Here is a 23,341-nt window from a genome sequence, read left to right as displayed (position 1 = left end):
AGCGGATACGCTGGGGTTCTTATCCCGTCGGTGGTAAATGTTTTTTCCCATACATCATCTTTATTTTTTCAATTTCTTATATTATTTATTCATGTGATTTTAACAATATTTTTTTAATGTTCTAAAAATATTGAAGTAACATTGATTAGGCAATGAATATTTATGTTATTGTGATCGTCCACGATTTCCGCCAGATATGAAATTGCTTGTGAAAATTGGTAAGATTCCGTGAAAAGAATTTTGAAATCCACTTCTGTCATTTCCAGAAAATCAAGAAATCAATACTGTTTGAAATGGAATCTTTTTGCGGTTCCAATTGTTTTGACCATCTTAATCGGCTATGCCCTTTTAAATCTTATCACCTATACGTGCACAGTACCGAATGACAGGCTGTTGGAACTTCCAACTTGGAAGGTTGTAGACTGGCACATATTGGCACGAATGCGTATAAATACATATCAATATTATACAATATTTATATATCCATTCCTTTCAAAAACTATTTAACGAAGTTTAACGTTAATTTTCAACATTATAAACAATTTTGCGATAACACATTTTTACGACTGTACACTGAACCGGAGTATAATATAAAGGAATATATAAAATACCGTTCTTCACATCTAGTTATTTACATAAATCTAGGAAATAGTTGTTATTGCATAATTATTTTCAATAAGGATTATACAAATTCTGAATCAACATTTCACTATCAAAATATATAATAAAACATCGCAAACATTTAGCATTGTCAATATACTAAAATGCTTGATAATATCGATGTGCTGATCTTCCTGCTGTAACTCGCATCATGTCATTTTACGCCTGATTTTATTTCGAGCCGTTCGCTTCGTTGCGAGCAGCTCGCATCGGTGCGGATAGCTCGCATCGGTGCGGGTAGCTCGCATCGTGCGAGTACTCGACTCGACTCGAAAAGCGAGTCCCGGCTCGACTCGACCCGAGTTCGGCTCGCATATGCGAGCTTGGCTGCAGGCCTACTAGAGCCCCCCGAGCGTGAGACAGAAAAATACATTGGGTGATTGGTCTACTCCTATACCTCGTCTGTGCTCTCATTCCTCTCTGCTTATATAACTCGTCTGTGCTTGTACGTTTTTGTGGATCTAGCGTTGTGTGCGGCACATGAAGCTTCTCCTAGCGGCCGTTTGGAGCGTGGCGGTTGCTGACAAGCTTTTCTTTAACAGTATATCCTCTCTGCCGAAGGCTCGATTGTTGGTGATTGTTGGTTCTGTGTGTTTACATACAATTTGAAACTGTGAACAACAAGTGATTTTCCAGCGATCATTTTGTACGATGAGACTCACAAATGGTTTATTTACGAGAATGAAGAAATGGTCGAAAGCGTATTCGAATTTACCAGATCGCTACATAGAACGAGTCACCGAACAAGTAATGATTTAATTAGTACTTACTGCAGCTGTTTGTACGTGTTTCTTTATATACAACTTAATTTTTATGTAGGTTTATTGGAAAACACCGCGTGGAAAACCTCAGTACCTTCCGCGGACGGAAAAACGCAAAAATATTTACTTCTCCCTCCATCGACCATGGACGTCTGCTTTTCAGCTCCAAAATGCGCCTGGGAAGAACCATGAATTCGTTCACGTTGAGCCTATAAAGAATTGGAGCTTCTTCCGCGGAGATCGTGTAAGTAACGTTAATATTAAATCCTATCCCATTTGCAAGAACGCTTATTTAAGTATCACTTGTCCATGTTATTCTCCTAACCATACCTAACCTTAAACCGCAGCTACATTGTGTCTTGGTTTTAGGTGGAAATATTATGTGGCCCCGACAAAGGAAAACAGGGGTACGTAAAGGATATTTATCATGAGAGAAATTGGGTTATTGTGGAAGGGTTGAACACGAAACTGGAATGTCTGGGAAAAACTAAAACTTTCCCTGGAGTTTATTCCCGTGTTGAACAGCCTCTATTGGTCACAACGCAGGTCCAATTGGTCGACCCTGCTGATCTGTGAGTACCGCAAGAAAGGAAATTGGAATTGTACTACCTGGGCATTCGAGTACTTGCATTACTAATACATTTATGTGCATTTGCTCGTTTAGACAGGCCACTACCATCGAATGGAGGTACACAGAAGAAGGTGACCATGTACGAGTATCCATCAGAACCGGTAGAATTATCCCAATGCCAGAATCGAGCAAAGAAACTATAGATTATAAAAACCCTGATTTATACCAAGAGAAAGCTAAAGATACAGTTTCGGAAGATGTATTGGAAGTGACGTTTGATGTACGTAATCAATGTGTTTGCATCAGTCTGTATCATTAATCACGTTCGAAGTTTGTCATTTCAATATTTTCTTGATTCAGGCTCCCCTGAAAACGTTTGAGATGGATTTGATGGACAAAATGGGCATCAAAGAGAATCGCGTGCCGAGGAAATACTATTGGTATTAATGTACAAACGAAATGGAATTAATAGAACTAGGTATGTTAATATTGTTTGCAAACCTGTGTACATTTTATTTTATCATCCTTGCAAATCCTTGCGGCGGGATATCGCTACATCTAAAAAAAAGGGAAAGGACGAGAAGCAATGATACGTTGAAACATTTGCAATTCGATCATATCGTTTATTATCGACAAAAGTTACATTGCAGCGATTCCTATTCATGAATCTTGTATAGAAAATATGTACGAGGGGGTTGGGTGGGGGGGGGGGGGGTGAAAAAGCAAAAGTAAACGTTAAAGAATCAAAGCGATTAATCAAATATCTCGTAAATATTTGTTAGGTTAGAATATATTGTTATTGCGAGTGGTTTTCTGCTCTCGTTAACGTTCGTTAGTTTTTAATATTAACACACATACATATCACAGCACGATTTTTAACAAACGCAAATCTAGAAACGAATGTCAGTCTACAATTAAATAATCCAGTAAACGTAAACGCGTTATATTAACATCTTTTCCCCTCCGGCGGTTCCCTTTTTTTTTCTTTTTTAATTATGTACGACAGTTTTCTAGACACTCGTGTTGCATCTCGAATTCTTGCGCATATATTTACAAATTCCTTCTCTTCGTTTCGGTCCTGGCAAATTCGCGTTCCGCGAGATTGCGAGGACGGAAGCCTGTCTCTACTCTGTCTTTCTCTCTCTCTCTCTCTCTCTCTCTCTCTCTCTCTCTCTCTCTCTCTCTTTCTCTCTCTTTCTCTTTAAGATCTCGTTGTGATCTAGGTACTAGCTAATTAGGAAAAGCGTTCCTTCATTCCTATTGATCCGTGTTCGAAACAACGGCAACACGTATAAATTATAATTCGACGGATACCACAAAACAAAACGAACAGGACAAAGAAAAATGATCTCCCTGAAGAACGGAGGTATCCAAACAATCACGTAACAATAATACCTCGGCAGAATAAGCACGATACCGACGATCGTAAGTAACGCTCCTTACGACTGAACAGAATCCATTTGTTATCCTTAAAACCAAAAAAAGAACTTCGAACAGAGGACATTTCAGAGATACAATCTCGCGTTCGCATTGCATCGTTCGATTCTTCGAGCTCGAATCTCGTCTCGCCTCGCAATCGTTCGTTCAACAATCACGGGGGTTCTGCCCTTTCGATCGGCGTTCCTAGTAGGGCGCGTCCCCCATCTAATTGACTATCATTCACGACGATTTGGTGGCAGGATGCCTGACTAGGAGGTTCACTTCGCCGTCGTGTAGTTTCTTCATCAGCGACCACGCCTCGATCCTTGACATTCGTGTCACATCGTTCCCATTCACTTCCAACAATTGGTCACCTGCGTTCAAGGCACCTGTTTTCTCGGCAGCACCTCCTATAATTATTGTCGCCAACAGTATTACACGTCTGACGCTCGATAAGGCGCGATGATGGTCGAAAGAGGCATTCTCTTTGAGACGTGTCGGGACTTTCAGTGAGGGAGGTTCATTTATAAATAAGAATCCAAGGAGAAGGAGGATTTGAAGTGGAAAGGAGTGTTTGCACAAGCGGCAGGACTTGGGTATCAATCCGCCCGGGGTCTTGTAGCGTAGGCAATGGGGGAGGTTAACCTCTCCCCCGGGGTGTGATGATAGCTGGGAGGTGACCTGTTGAGTACTCGCGTGATCCAGGCACCTCCCCTTTAGCTTAGGTGGGCGTGGGTTTTTTAGTGGGTAGCCTTCTGGGGATTTTTCCCCAGGGGTAGTCCCACATAACCCCGGCTTCCCCCAGGGAGCCGGGGTATGCGAAAAGCATTTTCCCCACGAGAAAAAAAAAAGGACTTGGAAATCAATTTGATAAATCGAGAGACTTCTGCAACTCACCGGTAAATATTTTCTTAATCACCAGCGGCCTGTCCCCAAGAGGACTGTCTCTGCCACCCTCTAAGCTGAATCCTAAACCAGCCCCATCTTTATACACTGCTACCACCGAGGGAGGTCCCCAAGCAGTATCTTCTGCGACACCGTTCACCTCGAATCCTTTGGAAAAGAGAATATATTTGTGAAATATACCATTGCTAAAAACGCAGCTATCGTTATTGATTCTTGTCGTTCGGAGTTTCATGCTCGGAACATTCTTTTCAATGTACTGTGCCTATGACAGTGTCAATACTCAGCTACACGAATCCAGTTTGAACAGCTAGCAGTTTAAAAATTTGATTATGTACACTTATGATTTTCAATGCGCTGTTCGAGAGGTTTGCAAACAGTTTGCCACTAGTACAATCAATACTATGTACACTGATAAATTGTACTCTTAGCCGAACGTGTACTTTAAGGTGTGTCTTGATACAGTATCAGTATCATCGTTAGCAATACTTGCGAAATGGCTAATTTTTCCGGGGAGACTGACTAGAAACACTTGACAATAACTGTCAATGAGCCTACCAAACCTCAAACATCAATTTTTAATTTGCAAACTTCAAGCCTTAAGCCTCAAGCTGCAAGCCTCGACCTTCAGGGTTCAAGGTTTAAGGTTTTAACATTAAGCTTCAATCTTCAAGCCTTAAGCTTCAAGATTCAATCCTCAAGCTTCAAGGTTCAATCTTTAAGATTCTCACGCCAAGATTCAGTCTTGAAGCCTCAATCTTGAAACCTCAAGCTTCAAGATTTAAGGTTCAAGCCCAGATATGTCTCCAACACAAGGCAACGCAGTGTTCGTTCTCACCTTCGATGATAGTTTCGACGCTGGCGGTCCGTGATCTCAGTCTGCACCCGTCCTCGTTCCTGGCTCTGGAGACGACGAGGACCACCTCGGACCTGGGCTGCTTCAGCACGGCCAGGCTCTCCCTGTGCGTGAGACCTCGCGTGCTTCTTCCATTGATGCTGAGAATCCTGTCCCCCCTCTGCACTCGGCCGTCTTTGTCAGCGATCGAATGCGCGAGCACTCTGTGCACCGTGATCTCCTTGACTTCGCAATCCGCTCCTCCAGCCAGCGTGATGCCGACGCTGCCGGCAGGGTTCTCCTTGTGCAACAACACGACAACCACATCGTGAGCACCTCTGGCTTCCTCTAGACTGGCCTCCTCAACCAGCTGCGCCAGCTCCTGCTGCGAGATCAAACTAGTGCTACTTGCCAGCGAGCTGATGCTGCCGAACTGCTCGCTGCAGCACCTGTCAGTGTCAATGTCAGTGCTTGCCGGCGACAAGTTCTCATCCACACTGCTGTCGAGACTCGGGAATCGATTGTGAGCACTTGTAGGGGGTTGAAGCGGACTAGTAGGAGTGTCGATCTTCTCCAGCGCCTTCTTCATGTCCGTGACACTCGCGCTCCTGCGACTCAGGTTCCTCGTGGTCGGGATCTTCGATGTCATCTTCGACTTGTCTACCTCCGCCGTCTCCTCGACGTTATCTGCGATCCGCGGCTTGCCTAGCGTCGGTATCTTTGACACAAAAGGCTTATCGTCGTTCCAAGAATCGCTCGATGTCGTCGAGCTTCTTCTCCCATACCGATTCTCCTTCGGCTCCCACAACGATTTACTCTGGCCAACGGTATTCCTTTCAGCTCTGCCCTCTACGCTTTGCGTCCTTGATAATTTCGCCTCGCTCTTCGCGCTCAGGATGTCCTCTAAACTCATCTGGCTCTTGGACCGGCCGAAACTGCCGTCGTCCACGTGGATCGCTGATCTAGACCTGCTCTTCGTGGTCAGGATCGTTAACAAATCGTTCTGGTCTTCGGGAAGCTTCTTCGGAGTTTCACTAACTCTGCTCCTTTGCTTCGTGGTCTCCGCAACAACAGTATCGACACCGTTATGCCGATTTCTTGATGGTATTTGCTCATCATCAACCGCTTTGCCAGCTTTCACTGCGTCCACCACTGGCTCCGGTTTTTTCTCGATCTTCTTCACCGACTTCAGCTCCGCAGACCTGGCCAGGGCCTTCGCTTCTGTGCGCACCCACATCTTCAAGTCATTCGAAGGCTCCAACAGCTCAGACTTGGGCGGTCTAGCTATGGGAGGCGGGACGCTCCTCTTCGGAGGCAGCTTAGGCTCCTCCTCCTTTTGGAAGGACTCATTCTCCGGGAACGAATTATCAGTCACTTCGATGTAAGCGATCTTTACATCCTGAGGCCCAGGAACGGTGTTCTTCTCCCTACCTTTCGGATGATCATCTCCATTTTCACCAAGATGATCCGCCTCAGGGAACTTTCTCTGTATCAACGGCGATCCATTCAAGTCCCTCCCACTGCGACACCTTGCGCTAGCTAGGATGTTCTTCCGGTTGATGGCCTCGACGCTTTGCGGCTTCAGGACTCGTCTAGACAACGACTCTGCACTGGCCTGGGACCCTGATGTCAGAGTCGACGAAGTGCTGCAGTTGGTGTCGGTACTGTTCGATCGTTTCAATTGTCTTTGAGGAATCTGCGAAGTCCTGGGTAGACTCGAGTCCATGGGTTGAGGGGATCTAGGATCCGAGCTGCTGCTGCTTGAAGACGATCTGTCGGAGACAAAAGTCCTCTCATTGACGATGCTCGTGCGAGAATAATCAGTGCTGGACTCCTTAGCATAATTCCTCGTTGGACTGTCCATGATGAGAGCGCGATGTCTGTAGCTGGTTTCCGTGGACACGTAGGACCTCTCCGAAGAGACTGTAGATCTCTCCGAAGGAACCGGCGACATGGGCGGGCTGAATCCTCTTGAGATACTGCTCTGCGAGCTGCTCACCGCTGAATCATTATCCGAGTCATCGTAGTCCATCCTGGTCTTCCTCTGCACCGTTTTCGGTCTGCTGCGCAAACCCTCCGGCGAACTAGCTGTTGAAGTGAACTCGAAGCTGTAGTCGCTGCGAGTCGGGCTGCAGATGCTCTCCAGGCTCTTGGGCGGTTCTGGTATCGTTGAAGTCGAAGTCGTTGAAGTTGGTGTGGCCTCGGTGGTCTTCGTGGTCCCGTTTAGGGGTGAGCTGTTGGAAGACGTGCCGTAGACGGCCAGGCTCTTCCTCTTGAACGCTGGCGAGTACTTGGAGTGGATCTGAGGCGCTGGCATCTTGAAGGACGTTGTCGCCTTCAGCGGCACGCTCGCCGTACTCGCGTTGCTCGCTATGGAGCTCTGGGAACCCCACTTGTCCTGGATGTTGGCCTTTGGTATCTGAAACAATAAATGTTTGTGTTATCTTTTGTGTCTTCAACTGGAGAGATAGCGGGTCGGCTGAGTGGAGGGTAGGGATGGGATGAAGTTGGGATAGTTGTGCTAAGTAATGGTGGGGATAGTTGTGCTAAGTAATGGTGGGGATAGGTGTGTTAAGCGAAAGATCAGTTGATTAGTTGGCAAAAGAGTATGCTAGGGAGGATGGGGAGTTCAGCATTTTCTAAGTGATCTAGTGGTGACTCTAAACACCTTGACACTATGCTATGGAGTGTATCCAAGTTAGTGTACCGAAACCAATAAAAGATCAACTGCTGTTTGCTAACCTGGTGCAGCAGTATGGAATCGCGGGACTTAATCTCAGGTAGATCAACAATAGGGGCCTCGATGGGTATCGCCTCCTTCTCAGGGATGACCAATCCCCTCAGCTTCGAGATGGACCTCCTCCTCTGCTCGATCAGCTGATTAAGACTGGTCCTTCTGATGTCCTCGCTAGGTCTCCGTATGGTGGACGCCAAAGAGGTAGTCCTGTTGATCTGGGAGCTAGCGAGGAGGTCATTATAGGTGGATCCTCGGTCCTGCAGGTAAGGCGTCGAACCAGAAAAGCTGGTTGCTCGAGTCAACGCATTCGAAGCGATCGCTTTCGATGGCACGCCCGATGAATTCTGATGATTGCCGAAGTTAGACTGCAGGATGTTAGTCTGCTGAGTACCAGGAGGTGCGTAGCTCTTCTTTTGGGTCTTCTCGAAGGAGCCAATCAATGGAATCGAAGCGACAGGCTTGGGCGGGACTACCGGGAACGTCTTTGAGGTGTGAATCGTCGGCGGAATGAACGAGGGACTCTGGTGCAGATTGGGAGACCTCTGGCCATACTTTCTGTTCGTCTCTGGTCCCACGTTCCGTCCGGAGTCCGTCAGATCGAAGGAGCTTTGAGTTCTATCAGCAAAGAAGGACGCTCTCTCCTTCTGTCCTGGACTCTTCTCGTCACTGCACACGTCTTCCGTTGATTTATACTTGGACAATCTCCTGCCGTTGGTAGTGGCTGTTGCTACAGTGACCGAGTTTGGGAATAAAGGTCCGTCGAGGCTGCTCTGCGACGAAAACATGGCGATCTTGTCCCTGACGGATCTCTCAGACTTGTCATCCTGCCGCCATAGTTCTCCGTTCAAGGAAAACTTTCTCTGTGGTGGTTCCAGGGCTGAGACGTTCCTGGAGTAGACACTGGTGGTCTCTATCTTTGGAGGACCTACAGAAGATGCAACAGACGCCGTTTAGCGAGACGGTAGAGCTGGTGTCCAAAGAGGATGCTCTTCCGTTAAGATTTCCAAGGAATTTGCAAACAAGACAAACACCAGTGTTACAGCGTCTGTCTTGGTCTTTAACGAATCTCTAGCTGCAATGATTGTCTTAACCCTTTGCACTCCATTGTCGAGTGTGACTCGACATTTAATAGCTGTTTACAAAATTTTGGAGTACAAAGGGTTAATATTAACAACAGCATCGTTGCCAGTTAAAGGCAAAGCACAAGGCATACACTTGCACACGTGTCTACATCTACATCTCTAATGAGTAGACTGCGGATTTTCTTGTAAAATAAAAATTGTATAAATTGCGCAAACTACAAGAGCTACATAGATATTTATTTATCGTCTGAATAATTTCATAGAATTGAAAACAGTGCGGCAGTATCGTTAGATTTTCTAAATGTGTTTACTGTTTCACATTTGATCTATTAATACAGTGATTTCTCTATATGTCGCCAAGGCCTGGATGATAAACGTCGCGAAATTATCCCCACTACGAGAGGCCTCGGACGTCGAGAGGTGTAAACATAGCAGAGCTCCGGTTTGTCTCCTGGACGATAGACGACGCTGGCAAGACCCGTGTTGTTGACATATATCGAGAATTCACTGTATTGTTCGTAATTCCATACAATCCGCAGCCTATTAACCCCTCGCAGACTTGTGATGCGGATTTCAATGTGCGTCTTTCAGGAATATACAGGCATATAATAAACATAAATTATCTTTTGTTTTCTAGAAATTCTACTTACGGGAATCATAAAATAAATCGTAGTGCAAGGGGTTAATGAATCTCTAACTGCAATGATTGCTTTAATATCGAGAAGAACAGCATCCTCACCAGTCAAAGGCAAAGGTGGCGGTGTGTCCACCGCCTCCTTCTCCGCATGATCCTGCGTCTCCTCGATAACCGGCGCGTCTTTATGATAGTACCCCGTGATCTCAACCTTCTTCTCGGACACCATCACGTTCCCGTTACCCTGGTTCCCATAAGCAGCATAGTTGGACGTCGCTTTCTTCGGGAAGCTGTCCAAGACAGTGCCGTCCAAGGTGTCCTGACAGACCTTGTCGACGCCTGCTTTCCCGTTGATTTCGTTCAGCTTGCCGGCGTCCTGCCTTCCGTTCTCGACGCCCCTGTTGTCCGGCAGGATTATGCTCGCGGTGGTGACCACGTTCCCATCGATCAGCTTGAAGCTCTCGGCGCCGATGAACATTGTTTCGCTGTCGGCGCACACGAGACCACCGTTCGCCGTCATCGTCGACGCCCTCGTGGTCGCGCTCGCTGTCACGAATCGGTACTGTTGACCGCCGGTGCCAAACTCCTGATACGCCGCTGGGAACTCGTCCCCGTCAGGGGGTAGGCGTTGACCGCCTCCGCAGTTGTCCATCCTACCATTTACCGTCCCTGAAATCCGACAAAGCCCATCGTCATTTCAAGTACTGCACGCTACAGTGAATTCCCGTTGTAAGTCAGTGCAAGTTTCGCGGTTGAAAGTCATTGGAACTACCCACACCATCGCGGGGTACGAGAGAACCTCAGATTTCGTCTAAATGTCTCTCGCCAGAACCGCGCAACTGACTTATAGCGGGAATTCACTGTATTCGCTGCGAGACCGATCAAACTCTGAGCCCAAGATAATCAATGGATCGCGAATTTCTCTGCGAAATACAAAATTTCTCATTTCAATTGCAACGAACGGGAGTTAATTGAACACATATGAATGTTTTCTCTGCTTTAAATTACAGCTACTTAGTTTTCTACTCACGACATTAAAGGAGAGATTAACCCGGCAGTTTCCAATTGAATTTTACAGAACACTCGAACGTTTCCAACTATTAGTAGAATCGGAAAACGTAGACGTAGATATATTTGTTTTTATCTGAAAGACTGCTATTGCTCATTAGAAAGTCAACAATCTCACTTATCGCCACATTCTCAACAAAAAGTACGCTTCGAGCAATTACCAAAGCGGACACACCTGATTTTCCATATAAAAATCGTCGTTCGACATATCGAGTCAGCTTTTCGAATCTACAACCAGCGACTGGGTTGACGATTCTTCCGTTCCCGCTTTTCGTTCCGACAGACGGATTGTTTCGGTTTCGAGGAATTTTTACGAGCGTCAGAACGAGCGAAAACGTGACGGCCGCGGCGAACGTGTTGAGCAAGACAAAGAGGAAAAGCGACTCGCTCGTTCTCCACAATGTCGGCAATTAACATCGATCCTTTGATCTGTAAACGGCAGGATTGGACACGTACGTTCCGCGGTATCGGCGAAGCAGAATGGGAACTGGGTCGTGGTATTTTTTCCTCTGCTCGAAGATTCAGGGCACGTTCGGCGATCGGCGACCTTCGGCGGAGTAACATCGCAAATCGGAATTGCGAATCGTAAAGATGTAGCCGCGCTAAATGCGAATATCTGAATTGCCGCTCTCACGTAGATTAAAATTCCTCCATTGAGCTCTCTCTCTCTCTCTCTCTCTCTCTCTCGATAAACGCGGAATCAACCGGGGCCGAGAAACATATTCGACGAACGCGTCCGCGTTTTTAAAAACTTGAGTCTCGGTGTTATCGGGATAGACCGGCGCGTTCTGCCGCTTAGTTTATTTCAGCTTTTCTTGTCCGCTGGAATCCCGCGGATCGAAATGCTCGAGCGAATCGGTCGCGTTGCAACATCGAGCGCACGCGAGCGTGAACCGATCGGTTCTACACGCACGAGCTTTTACGCACGAGCTGCGAATCCGCTCTGGGCGATACCGATTCGGATCGGATACGTGTTATGTCTCGAAATAAAACAGAATTCACCGGTCGATCTAATCCGCGGCTTCAAACTGGACACCGAACACCAATATATTTTGTAGATTCTTGTATACCTGTTTCTACCGTGCGTGGTCAAAATGACCGGTTCTTAAAAAAAGTTATTGTTAATATAATTAAACGTAGATAATAGTCAATTTGTTGCTGAATGAATTAGTTGATGAACAACTTCCATAAAATGACGATACAAATTTATTTTTATATAATTTCAATTATCTAAAAAATACTGCGATGCTCTCTCCTCGATTTACAAAATTGTACTGTGTCGTCCACCATTACGGTTTGGATGTATTTGCCATGAAACGTGCGTAACTTGATAGTGTCTCATTCAATAAGGCGGCTCCCTTATTTTGAGTTGGCCATGCCGCATTGAGGCTTTCTTTTATACGGATTGTTTAGGCTTAGAAGAGCTATTAAAATAGGAGAGCTATTTAAATACTATATTACCTTGTGCGTTCAAATTGACCGGTCGCGATAGGTAGGGCAGGCTACAAATATTTTTTAGAAAACAAAGTAAAACGAGAAATAAATACTGAAAAATACATTGTATACATACTTTAAGAAAAGTCATCATGTTGTATGTATGAAATTGTACGCAGAAGTTTGAAAAGGTCAATTTGACCGGCCCAGGTAGGTTTAGTGTAAACTATGCAGTATTATAAAGAAAGCGGTTTTGGGAGTTTTCAATTCGTAGAATCCGAATCTGATATTGCTTTTCTGCTAATATAAAAAACAACCCTTATAGAGCTACCCTTGTAGGGGGTGTTTTATCCGATAAAATCGAAAAATCTCTAATTGATTTAAAGCATAATTTTACACAAATAATGTTATATAAATATACCCACGAAGCTGTATAATTAAAGAGTTATTGTTAATGAAATCATTGAAAGTTTATATTTCAAATTGTGTTTAATTAGATATTTTTTTACACATTTATATAGTTTATTAACAATTATTTAATTATTGAACGTTTACAGACGCAGGCGGAGGCAGCTAAATTTTAGTTTAATTACAACAATAGTGTTTACAGAAATCGATATTGGAAGAAATTTGATGCATCTATTTGTACTAAAAAAGTTACAGCATTTTTAACATAACCTTCATTGAAGAGATATTTAATGTTTTTACGTGAAAACTGTAGTAGAAAATTACTACTTTAGCAAGAGTCAAAAATTCTTAAAAATGAACAAAAAACAAATAAATACCTGAAATAAATCTTGCGTAGAAAAAATATATGTTGTTTTCAATCGTCGCGTAACATACACCGATCGATTTCCGTTTCAAGAGAGCATCGACGCTTGAATGTTTATAATTCAATGTGGTTCTAAACTATTACATTATCCATGACCGCCACCTTTTGAGTAGGATTCATACGAGTATTAATTTATCGGTAGACCAAATATTAAATCATTCCATGTAGTCAAATTTTTCGAATTTTGTCCACTTATTTTACGATTCTGAACAACTGTGCGCCGATTTGGATCGTATGAGTGTTGTGTCTGGAAAAACGATCCGATTCTCCTGGCCGATCGAATGCACAGTGAAAAATTGAAATAGACTGCGGATTTTTATGCAAAATAAACATTTTCTGTATCTGTTTCAGGAGCCAGATAGACAGTCCATTCTCACTTGAATCATTTTCATAAGTTTAAGGTAATATCGGTGTTCTTAAATCGTTCTACTGTTTTACAACGCGCCTACTCATTTTGACTTGAATGCATAAAATCCACAATTCTACCGATATATTTCCACGGAATTTATTTGATGGAAAGGCAAACACAAAAACTGGAATGGCAAGGTTCGTCGCAGTGATTTTACTTTCGATCTTTTTGCATCTGGCCGGTTCTGAATTAATTGGCTATTAATTGCCACACGAATATGCAGTTTGCTAATCGATTTTTAGTCTCAGCGACGAATTACAATTTTGAGGCGCAGAAACGACCAACTAATTAACAGTGTGTCTAGTTTAGCACTACGACAGCCGAATGGCTGGACATAAAAATTCCACAAAATCGAAAGAATTCCTGAAAGATCTTACACAAGCATAGTAATTAATTTCCAAGTCTAGACTGCTAATTGCATCGATGATGCATACGAATCGCTTAAAACGAAGTAAAAGTGATGCAAAACAATACAACCGTTGATTACTAGACGATGAAAAATGACGTATACAAAACAGTGAAAATATTAAAAAAGTTTAAAGATTCTGTTACACTATTTTGAACTCATTATAATTGTTAAGAAGAGAAATGGGTGATACAGCATCTTCGAATTAATTCAGCCGGTTTTTATTTTCCATAAAAATCCACGATCTAATAAGTACATTGTCGCTCAAAAGCATGGGGATAGCTGTAACTTCTTGTGGATCTATGACATAAATAAATCCTCGCCTCTCGAATGAGGTATTATAAGCTTCAAATGTGCAAAATTTAAAAAAAATCATACGGAATGGAAATATTCAAGGGTCAATGTTACACGATGTCCATCCTCAAATTTTCTTATGAATTTGTATACGCCTACTGGTAGTATTTCATATAATAATAATAATTCACCTATTTAAACATTTTAGGGTGTTAAAATTACCGCTAAGCAATTGATGTATGAACGACAAAGTGGTCAAGCGTTGAACATCCGAAAGACCGAAAGTTCGACGAAAAGAAATGATTCCGTTGATCGCCTGTTCGAGATTATGATTCCTCACCTGATGGACCCATCGTCCGCGATCTTCCCGAAAGCCAAGGACATCAGTCACCGGTGCAAAAAGGCCGCTTAGGTTATTTTAGCCGGTTTACGCAATCGCGTTACTTTCACGCGTCCCGTGATCTCGCGAGAGCCCAGTTTCGCCGCGTGTTCGCGCGGGAATCGCTAGCGCGAGCAAACCTCTCGTGGATCCGCGGCTGATCGCAACCTGACCGCTCGGGATCCAAGGATTTCTACATTCTAACGCGCGCACCCACTGATAAAGCCGAACGCTGTTATCTGCGCGAGCCGAGCGCTCGCAACAACCGGGCGTGTCGGCCCGCGATTTCGCTCGGAATCGCGGAAAACTCGCAATAATATTTTCAAATGCCTTTCGCAATCTGCCCCCCCCCCCTCTACTTCGCCGCCCTTTGTGCGTTTCACTTGGAACCTCGTCAAGGAATCTCGAATTTTCACCGATCAATCGATTCGATTCAAACCGGACAAAGTCGAGGAAATTCGCGAAACAGTGCGCGCGTTCAACGGATCTCGAAGTTTTTTCTAATGGCGGCCCTCGGCCCAATCGTTAAGACGAATATGTACAGAATTCTTTCTCTGTTTTCTCATATTTTCTAATCAATCAGGATTTCATCTTTCGTTGAAGTTCGTGGAGTAATTTAATAGTTCACTTCGATTTAAATGAAACATGGACCGGCGCAGTGCACAGGAAATACGATCGGCGTCGAAGAAAGAAAAATTGAAAATTCTATATCCAGTGCACGCAACGTAAAGAGTTGAAGCGCGTATCGGGATGAGATATTGTCAATCCCTTTTCGTGCAGCAACGCGATCAAGCTGGAACGGTAAACAAGCAGGTTTTACAATGCGGAGCGTGTAATCAGGCGGTATCGTTCTCCACGCGCAGCACACGTTACTTAGCGTATAATTAATTGATTGTATAAATCCATGATAAACGAGACCTGTAAAACAAGCCAGATAGCTCGGCTGGAACAAGTTGAACCCGGTCGATCTTCATTGTATAAGAGCTCGATCTACGAGCCTGGAAGCTTGTTCAAACATGCAACGATCCTGTGCGAGCGCATTATCTCGAGATTGCCCAAAACAGATTAGTTCTACACGGCGGAACACAATCGCTGCCACTGGAATGCAAAGAGTCCCGAAAAAAATCCGAGGAATTCAAGAACACGGGGAGCCGTCCAACGCGAGGCACAGGTTCTCCATAGGTTGTAGAACGGTGTAATCGCTACCTTTCTACGCGGGCTAATGCAACGCACAGCGTATGATCGATGGGCTGCGGATATTATGCACTTACGGTAGACGCGAGCCGGAGAAGAAAACGAGTCGGAGAACGCCAGCAAGAGCTGGAATTAAAATAAGTGACTACTTAATCTCGATTTTTTCGCGATCGCCTAGGTATATAGAAAAGCGTAACTTTGCATAAACATGCGCGCGCGCGGGGCGTCTGACGATGAAGATGTAGCCGAGGGAACCCAGGAGGGTTCTACCGAGGAACGTAGAATATAATCAAGTCGTGGCTCAAGGCATGCAGCATCCACCGGTGTAGAATATAATCCATGCGCCGTCTTGGTGCACGGTTTCATTGAACGAAGACCTGTTTCGTGCGATTCAACTATGTTTTCCATGTGGACGATAGACAAGAGAGGCTTTCGCGCGGCCTTAGGATACGATTTCGCTGTAAAATATCCGTCACGAACGCGTTCTGAAAAATACCGAGATTCCATCATTCATTGGCGACAGGTCTGAATGCTAATTCTGGTTCGTTTTCGTAGAAATGGGAGCTATGGATATGCTAGCAGATTCTCCCTTCGCTGCTCATCTCTGAGATCTTTGACTAATCGCGGGGGGTCGTGGGGTTAGTCGTGGGGTTTGTTTGCGACTAAAACTTTTGCTTGCGAGAGCTTCTCTTCGTGTACTCCGGTTGATAACTCTTTCGATCCTAGCCAGAAGGGATCTCCTCGATCGAGGATCGATCTCGCGTGCCGTCTCGCGTCCCGCTAGCTTCTGATCAACATTCCAGGCCGGCTGCTGCTGTCCGATGGAACTAATCGGCGATACACGTGCGAGCAGCGGCGTGTAGTATACTAGTAGCCAGCTAGATGCGTGCTGTGTGCCGTTTACACGATGCAGGATGCACCACGTGCCATCGGAAATTCCATTGACTGGCGCACAGCACACAGAGCGCGGGCATGGCGGCGCGGCGCGGCGGAGAACGCTCGACAACCGCATTATGCAATTCGTAGACGAACATCGCCTACGAGCTTCCTGTGTCTTCCGACCGGTGTGTTCCGGCCGTTTAACAGAAACAGAGCCTGGGACCATTGAAACCATCCGTGTCGCTTTAGCCGACAATTAGCCTCCGTCCGTGTACCAGCTGATTCGTACGCTGACCTGCTAATGGGCTTCTTGTATCCGCTTTGCGAGCAGTTTCGCAACCCTGACTCCGCTGACCTCGTTCGCAAAGTTTCCTTGGTTTCGCGCCACCTCCTTTCGGCAAGCAAAGCCACCTCTGGATTTTTGTTCCTCTGAATTTTAGGTTCTCTTGAAAGTTCCCTTGCTCTTCTCAGGCGCTGCTATCCGATTGCAACTTGATTCTGATTTTAACGATTTCGGTGTGACTGCAGTATAATTGCCATTGTAAATCCTGATCACACGGGCACAATGAATCATAAAGACTGTTTATACCGACTGCTTTGCTCAACCATTCTATAACTGTTTGATTGCAACTCTCTGCTCTGTTAACGAATGAAAAGAAGATATTGAAGATACCCAAACAAACTTACGTTGCGAAACGAATTTAGTAATACACCTATGCTAAATCTGCTTAAAAATACATGGAATGTACTTTCTTCTATTACGTATGATTGATTACATGAGGCAGGATATTAATCATAGCTATCAACGAAACCAGCATCGACGTCTTCGGTGCAACTCGTTTCTGGAATTCGCTCGTTTCCACGTGGAACGAACGGAGACGTCGACATTCCGCGACATCAGCGTCCCGCAATAGTCCTCCTCGAGTTGCAGTTTGCTGAGAAGAGGATTCTTCAGGCTCCTCTTTAACTTCCGTTCCCGACGATGTGAATCGATAAGTTTAATCTTCTTTCTAAAAGGTTTCAACCGACGAAGATACTATAGTTATTGTAAGAGGTGAAATAGATCATAGAGTAAGAAGTTAATAAGTCGAAAATTGTATAAGCACGTGATTCACTTCTTCTAATGTCGTTCTAGTTGTGTGTTTGACCAATCCACTTTTTCGGCATAAATGCATAAAATCCGCAGTCGAATTATTAAACTGTTTTCAACTCACTGAAATGGTTAAAAGACAAAATTCACTTTTGTCTATTTCTCACAATGAACTTAGAAAATGATTCTTTTGTATGAAAATCCATACTCTAGTCATACGTAACGAAAATATTCTAGATCAGAAGAAATGCCCGAAATCTGCAGTCAATAGAATTTCGAGTGTAAAGGGTCGAAGCTGCTAGAAGTATTAATCCTTAGCACTCGAATGGCGACTGTAAGGCGCCACTAAAAATTGCTGTATCATTATTCAAAATATTTTTTACATTATTAATTTTGTTTGTATTTAATAAATTACTAAACACTCCAGTACTGTACGAGTAAATTGCAGTATTGTACGAATATGTATAACATAAAAAAAATATACAGGGTGTTCGCGATAATTTGTACCAGAGTTTTTTTCGTAAAAGGTAAACATTAGAAAAAAAAAAACGAAGAGGAGGTAGTTGTAGTATGTTTTACTAGCAATATGATAACGTATCTCAATTTTTGTATTTTTAATATTTTTCTAGAAACAAAGGTGACCTCAATTTTTTAAATGGAATTCTACATATTTGTTTACGTCAAATGAAAACGGACATTGAAACAGGTTCAACCATGCAGTATACTATGGTCTTCAGGGTCATACAAGGGCAGAAATAAAAGAAATAGATTTAACATTTCGTAATATTGTATTTACTATATTATATATATATTATATAATATAATGTATTAACATATTATATTCGTTGTCCGCTTCTCCGTGCAACATTATATCGGAGACGGATATTCCTTCCGCTTGAACGTCAGTCGCGTTTGTATGTCATAGGTTTCTTATGATCTTCAAACGGAGAACCATCGATTTCGTATGAGTATCAGTAAAAAGAACGGCGGGACTGACATACAACGAGATTTCACTGTACTCTCTGTGGATATCTTTCTTTGTACACTAGTTTACTTTGTCTTTTATTTTTATTACACTCGTAAAAAATATTTAACATATCCACTTTTTCCTGTGTAGAATAACGAAATATAATGATAACGTATGGTTGTTTCGCGCAACTGTACTGTGGAACTAATGGAATAAGCTTGTCTGTTCAAAACAGACATAGTCAGCAGAAGTCACATTGAACACGAGATGTAGTTTTATCACTGCAACATACTAGTACATACAATACTACGAAATGTTAAATCTATTTCTTTTATTTCTGCCCTTTATGACCCTGAAGACCATAGTATACTGCATGGTTGAACTCGTCTCAATGTCCGTTTTCATTTGACGTAAACAAATATGTAGCATTCCATTAAAAAAATGAAGGTCACCTTTGTTTCTAGAAAAATATTAAAAATACAAAAATTGAGATACGTTATCACATTGCTAGTAAAACATACTACAACTACCTCCTCTTTGGTTTTTTTTCTTCTAATGTTTACCTTTTACGAAAAAAAACGCTGGTACAAATTATCGCTAACACCCTGTATATAGAAGAGAAATATGCTAGGTCGGAAGAAAAGTTTCGTTTTGGAGTAAAAATTGCTTCGAGTGCAGAGGGTTAAAAATTGAAAGAAGCTGCGTGAAGGTGCATAGAGAGGCCACGATTCGCGGGTTTCCTGAGAACCAGTAATGGTACACGGCCTTAGCCCAGAACCGTTGGAGGATAACGTTCTTATTAGCCGTCCGGTGAAGTTTTTAACACGCATTTCGCGCGTTCCGGAACGTTTTAATCCCGAGGACGGTCTCGCATTCCATCGTCGACAGTGCAACGGGCAAACCGTCGACGCGTTTACGTGCAATGTGCAACGAACGCACACTCCGACGCTCGGTATCCCCGATATCGGTACAAATATGGTGCGATCGCTGGGACACGCGCTCGCTCTCTCTCTCTCTCTCTCTCTCTCTCTCTCTCTCTCTCTCTCCCTCGCTCTCTCGCTCTCTCGGATCCCGCTCTCCTGCTCTCCGACACGAGCGTATATCGCCGATTAGTTGCATCTGCCGGCAACTCGGCTAGGAATGTTAATCGAGCGTACCGGGTCGCGCGTTTCGAAGCGAACGAGAGCGTTTCGTCGAGCGACGTGTGGGTGGACACTCGCTGTAAGCCGGATTTCGTGATCTTGGAATCTCGTTCTCAACTGCCTTGCTGCCAATGCACCGTACTCAAAAGTTCTTGGACTAGCGTGGAACAAACGCGAGACACTCGCAGGAAACTCGACCGATCGAAGTACTGTTTGAGATTGAATACAATGACTCCGCGTTATATGTCAGCAGCCCGAGTCTTATCATCCTCGGAACACTATTCTTTGATGCAGTGCCGAACGTAGAAAAGTACAGTGATAGTCTCCGTCATTTAAAGTTCGCCGCGATCCGTAAACACGTCGTAATTCGTGTGTCCTATGAGTTATCTGTCAAAGTCACAGCGGGGAAACGCTGCCGACGAGACCCTGTTATGTTCACACTCCTCGGCGGCGGCGGCTCTCGAGCTTCTTGGCCCCTCACGGGGTACACCCCGCGGTAGTGGGGATGATTCGGCGACGGCTAACTCGGAAGTCTCGGTGACGTATATCCCGGATTCACGGTATCTCGTTTGTAATTTAACCTGTCGACTTGAATCTCTTTGCCAAGCTAGAAGGATCAACGTACTAGATCATGTGTAAAATGATTCTTTCTGACGAAATTGCGTATGGTGGGAATTGCGAAGAAAATGTGAAGAAAGCGAAAGTCGCTTATTGCGGCATTAGCTGCAGACGATTAAAGATCGCGGCGAACACAGTTACGGGACGAAAATCGTGAAAATCGCACGTGTCTCTGTCGCATCTGTCCACGATCGAATTTATCGAATCGTTGTGCAAATCGGTGTGGATATTGTGCAAATGCACGCAACAACGCCTAATGATCTCGTACCAATTAACCGTAGAGCATTAATTAACCAGTGGCCGCTAACCTCGTTAGAATAAATACCCAAACAAACGCGATCACGCATAGACGACGATTCCCGCGGCGCTCCGCGTTCCTGGATTCTATCATGCGATACTAATCCAATTGGTGCTATCACTTCAGAACAGATGTGTCTATTCCGCGCGTGTTATAATCGTCTCGCTGTTCAGAGAACCGAGTGCATTCCTGCTTCGAGGCACCGTTTCGAACTGTTCAAACGAGTGTGCTTCGACATCGATCCTAGATCGTCGAAGGGAGAAGTAGTACTGACCTCGACTTCGTCGAAGAACCGGGCTTCGCGGGGGAAGCTGTCTTCGTCTGGCTTCATCGCGGCCGACTTCACTCGCTTGTAGTTCTAAAGGCACTTCCAGTTTCGATGTATTGGTGCAACGGTGTCGGGGAACTTTGCCGGGCCTGATCCACACCTGATACACACTAGATTCACACTGGATCCACACCTGGCTCCAGATTTTTCTATTTTGGCTCCTGGAGGTCTCTACGATCTATCTCGAAGCGGATCTTTCGTTCGAATACTTGATTGATAAGAAGTAGCCAACGTTAAACAATCTTCCAACTTGAAGCTTCGATCTTGAAGATTCAGTTCTGGTTTTAGCTAACCTTAGACCGTTAGTTAATTAGTTCTGAACGTCTTCTTGAATGATCCTACAGCTTCAGGAATCATTTAACATTCTACAATCGATCCTTATCCGAACCTACGCCTAGGGTCTTCTTGATTATTTAAGTTCTGGATGTGTTTTGCACTGGTCCTGCAGCTTGGGAATATTTGAGAACTTTTCTCGATTATTTAGCTTCTAGGTCCAGATCTCATCCGATCTTGATCCTAGGCCCCTCCGATCACACAAGTCCTGGAACGGTGGTGTAACTCAATGATTCTCGAACTGGAAACAGATTCTCCTCAATAATCTAGCTCCTTGAAGGATCCTCTAACTCGTGTTTCGACTATTCAATAATGTTCTTGCAGAAAACAGTGTTCCGGGTTTCTGTATCCTCTGGACACCCCTTTAAACAATCCTGCAGCCGAAGGATTCGTTTCCGAAGGCGACGGCAGCAGGTCCACGACTCTCGCGCACCGAAAAGGACCACTTTGGGCCACACCTGCGCGAAGTTTCTTAGGACAGCTCCGGGGAGGAAGAAGCAACGACTGGTGTGTTGGCGAGGGGTATCGCGGGAGGGAGAGAGGACCCGTTCTTGCCGGCAAGAGGGCTCTCGTAAGACTGGACGACATTGCTCGTCGGGGCCAGCTTCCGCGGTTACAGTCGACATCGAGCGTTACGCGTCCGCTTTGGAGAAGGGATAAAACGACTCCCGGAGCTGAACCGAGCTGATCTGAACGACCGCGACAAGGAGAAGTGTCTCCGTGTGGCTACACGTTTTCGGTCCCTCGGGACCCACGGATTCGAAATGTATTTTTTCACCGCGCATACACCTCTGACGAAACACCGTCACCGAAACCGGCTAGAAAATTTCGGAGCCGAGAAAAGTAGGCTGGGGGATCGGTTTTATGGGCAATTCCGGGCAGCTCGCGTGTCTCCTCTCGACCCTGACAACCACGGGCGGCTGCATTGTCGACGAGGAGGTCGTGTGCGGATCGCATTAACACGTCCCGGACTGTGAAACTGCCCGTGGGAGCCGGTCAAGAGAAGTTCGAGGCCCTTCTTTCGGCGAACCGGGTTTGTCGAGCCGGTCGGCGAACTCTCGTCGTCTATTCGGGGAACCGAGTCCTTCTTTCACGGATCTTCGGGGTCATGATGAAGATGTTGGCCGGACGAGGAGGCCTGCTGCATGATTCACTGGGAGCTGTTGTCTCAGCTTCGCTGTTTCCTTTTGGATCGTAACTCTTTATCGATGCTGCATTTTTTAGACGTGCTCTCCTGTTTGGATTCTACCTCCTGTTCTTTTTGTTCTTTGTCCCTGATTTTCTGCAGTCTCTTTTGCTTCACGTGTCTTGGATTTAATATAGTTTCATGTATGCTACCAATGTGTGTTCAGCTTTGCTATTTGATTCACTGGGAGCTAGTGTCAGCATGGAAATTTTGTTTTGGATCCTGGCTCTTAATCAATGCTGTATTTTGGATCTGCTCTGATGTTTATCTTACATGCATAAGATTTGCAGTTTCACGATCAATATTTATTCAGGTCATTGATGAGTAGACTGCGGGTCTTTGTGCAAAATAAAAATTGTCTGCGTTAATTACAATATTTAGGAGCCAGATGGAAACTTCTTCATTCATCCTTTGATAATTTTAACAAGTTAAAAACAGTATATTTTCACATCTTTTCATTCGTCTGCTGTTGTAAATTGTACCTATTCATTTTTATCATATATGCTGAAAATCCGCAGTCTATATTGATGAGTCAAGCCGCAAAAACTCATCGAACGAAAAAATCTGGATATTTTCCAAGATTGTAAAATTTGATATTAGGAGAAAGCACGATAGATTAACAGACATCAGGTTAATTGATTGAATACATCAGATTTCATATATAGATAACATAGTCGTATCTGGTCAAATAAAAACGTCCACTTAAAAAGGTGTATTAAAGAACGTTAAAGTGTATTAAAGTATAGTAAAGTGTATTGAAATATGCTAAGCTGTATTAAAGCATACTAATGTGTACTACTACATTGATACGTAATCTAAGGTTTACAAAGACGCTGTTTGCATTCCATATAAAATGCTTACAATAAAATACCTCTAAAATCC

At 44.3% G+C, this 23,341-nt stretch overlaps 2 protein-coding genes across 5 annotated transcripts in view; one reads left to right on the top strand and one right to left on the bottom strand.

Annotated features, from left to right (window-relative positions):
- Positions 1 to 1,179: 1,179 nt before the first annotated feature.
- On the top strand, positions 1,180 to 23,341 carry Mrpl24 (mitochondrial ribosomal protein L24). 4 transcript variants are annotated; one of them, XR_013081907.1, is made up of 7 exons: positions 1,180 to 1,407; positions 1,480 to 1,665; positions 1,791 to 1,993; positions 2,086 to 2,272; positions 2,353 to 2,470; positions 13,288 to 13,337; positions 21,598 to 23,341. XR_013081907.1 is itself a non-coding variant. In XM_076784791.1 (6 exons), the coding sequence occupies exons 1-5, from the start codon at positions 1,312 to 1,314 to the stop codon at positions 2,437 to 2,439; spliced, it is 759 nt and encodes a 252-aa protein (XP_076640906.1). In that variant the 5' UTR covers positions 1,180 to 1,311; the 3' UTR covers positions 2,440 to 2,470; positions 21,598 to 23,341. The 4 variants fall into 4 exon arrangements, 3 of the variants coding, with proteins under 3 accessions (XP_076640906.1, XP_076640905.1, XP_076640904.1); XM_076784791.1 differs by lacking the exon at positions 13,288 to 13,337; XM_076784790.1 differs by lacking the exons at positions 13,288 to 13,337; positions 21,598 to 23,341 and adding an exon at positions 8,150 to 8,265.
- The window catches only part of Bbg (PDZ domain-containing protein big bang), a 106,436-nt gene continuing 86,396 nt past the window's right edge, over positions 3,302 to 23,341 (bottom strand). The window contains exons 7-11 of the mRNA XM_076784771.1: positions 9,708 to 10,271; positions 7,892 to 8,811; positions 5,153 to 7,568; positions 4,309 to 4,464; positions 3,302 to 3,821 (exon numbers count right to left, since the gene is read on the bottom strand). Coding sequence (XP_076640886.1) covers positions 3,652 to 3,821; positions 4,309 to 4,464; positions 5,153 to 7,568; positions 7,892 to 8,811; positions 9,708 to 10,271 — 4,226 coding nt within the window. The 3' untranslated portion in view covers positions 3,302 to 3,651. The remainder of the gene's footprint in view (positions 3,822 to 4,308; positions 4,465 to 5,152; positions 7,569 to 7,891; positions 8,812 to 9,707; positions 10,272 to 23,341) is intronic.

This window comes from Halictus rubicundus, chromosome 3 (assembly GCF_050948215.1).
Source record: "Halictus rubicundus isolate RS-2024b chromosome 3, iyHalRubi1_principal, whole genome shotgun sequence".
Lineage (NCBI taxonomy): Eukaryota > Metazoa > Arthropoda > Insecta > Hymenoptera > Halictidae > Halictus > Halictus rubicundus.
Note: the sequence above shows the minus strand (reverse complement) of the source record. Positions and strands in the feature narration are given on the sequence as shown.

Coding starts and splice junctions, on each gene's coding strand:
- Mrpl24 (XM_076784791.1), top strand. CDS start 1,312: ATGAGACTCACAAATGGTTTATTTACGAGAATGAAGAAATGGTCGAAA. Junction 1,666..1,790: donor GCTTCTTCCGCGGAGATCGT/GTAAGTAACGTT, acceptor TCTTGGTTTTAG/GTGGAAATATTATGTGGCCC. Junction 1,994..2,085: donor TTGGTCGACCCTGCTGATCT/GTGAGTACCGCA, acceptor TTGCTCGTTTAG/ACAGGCCACTACCATCGAAT.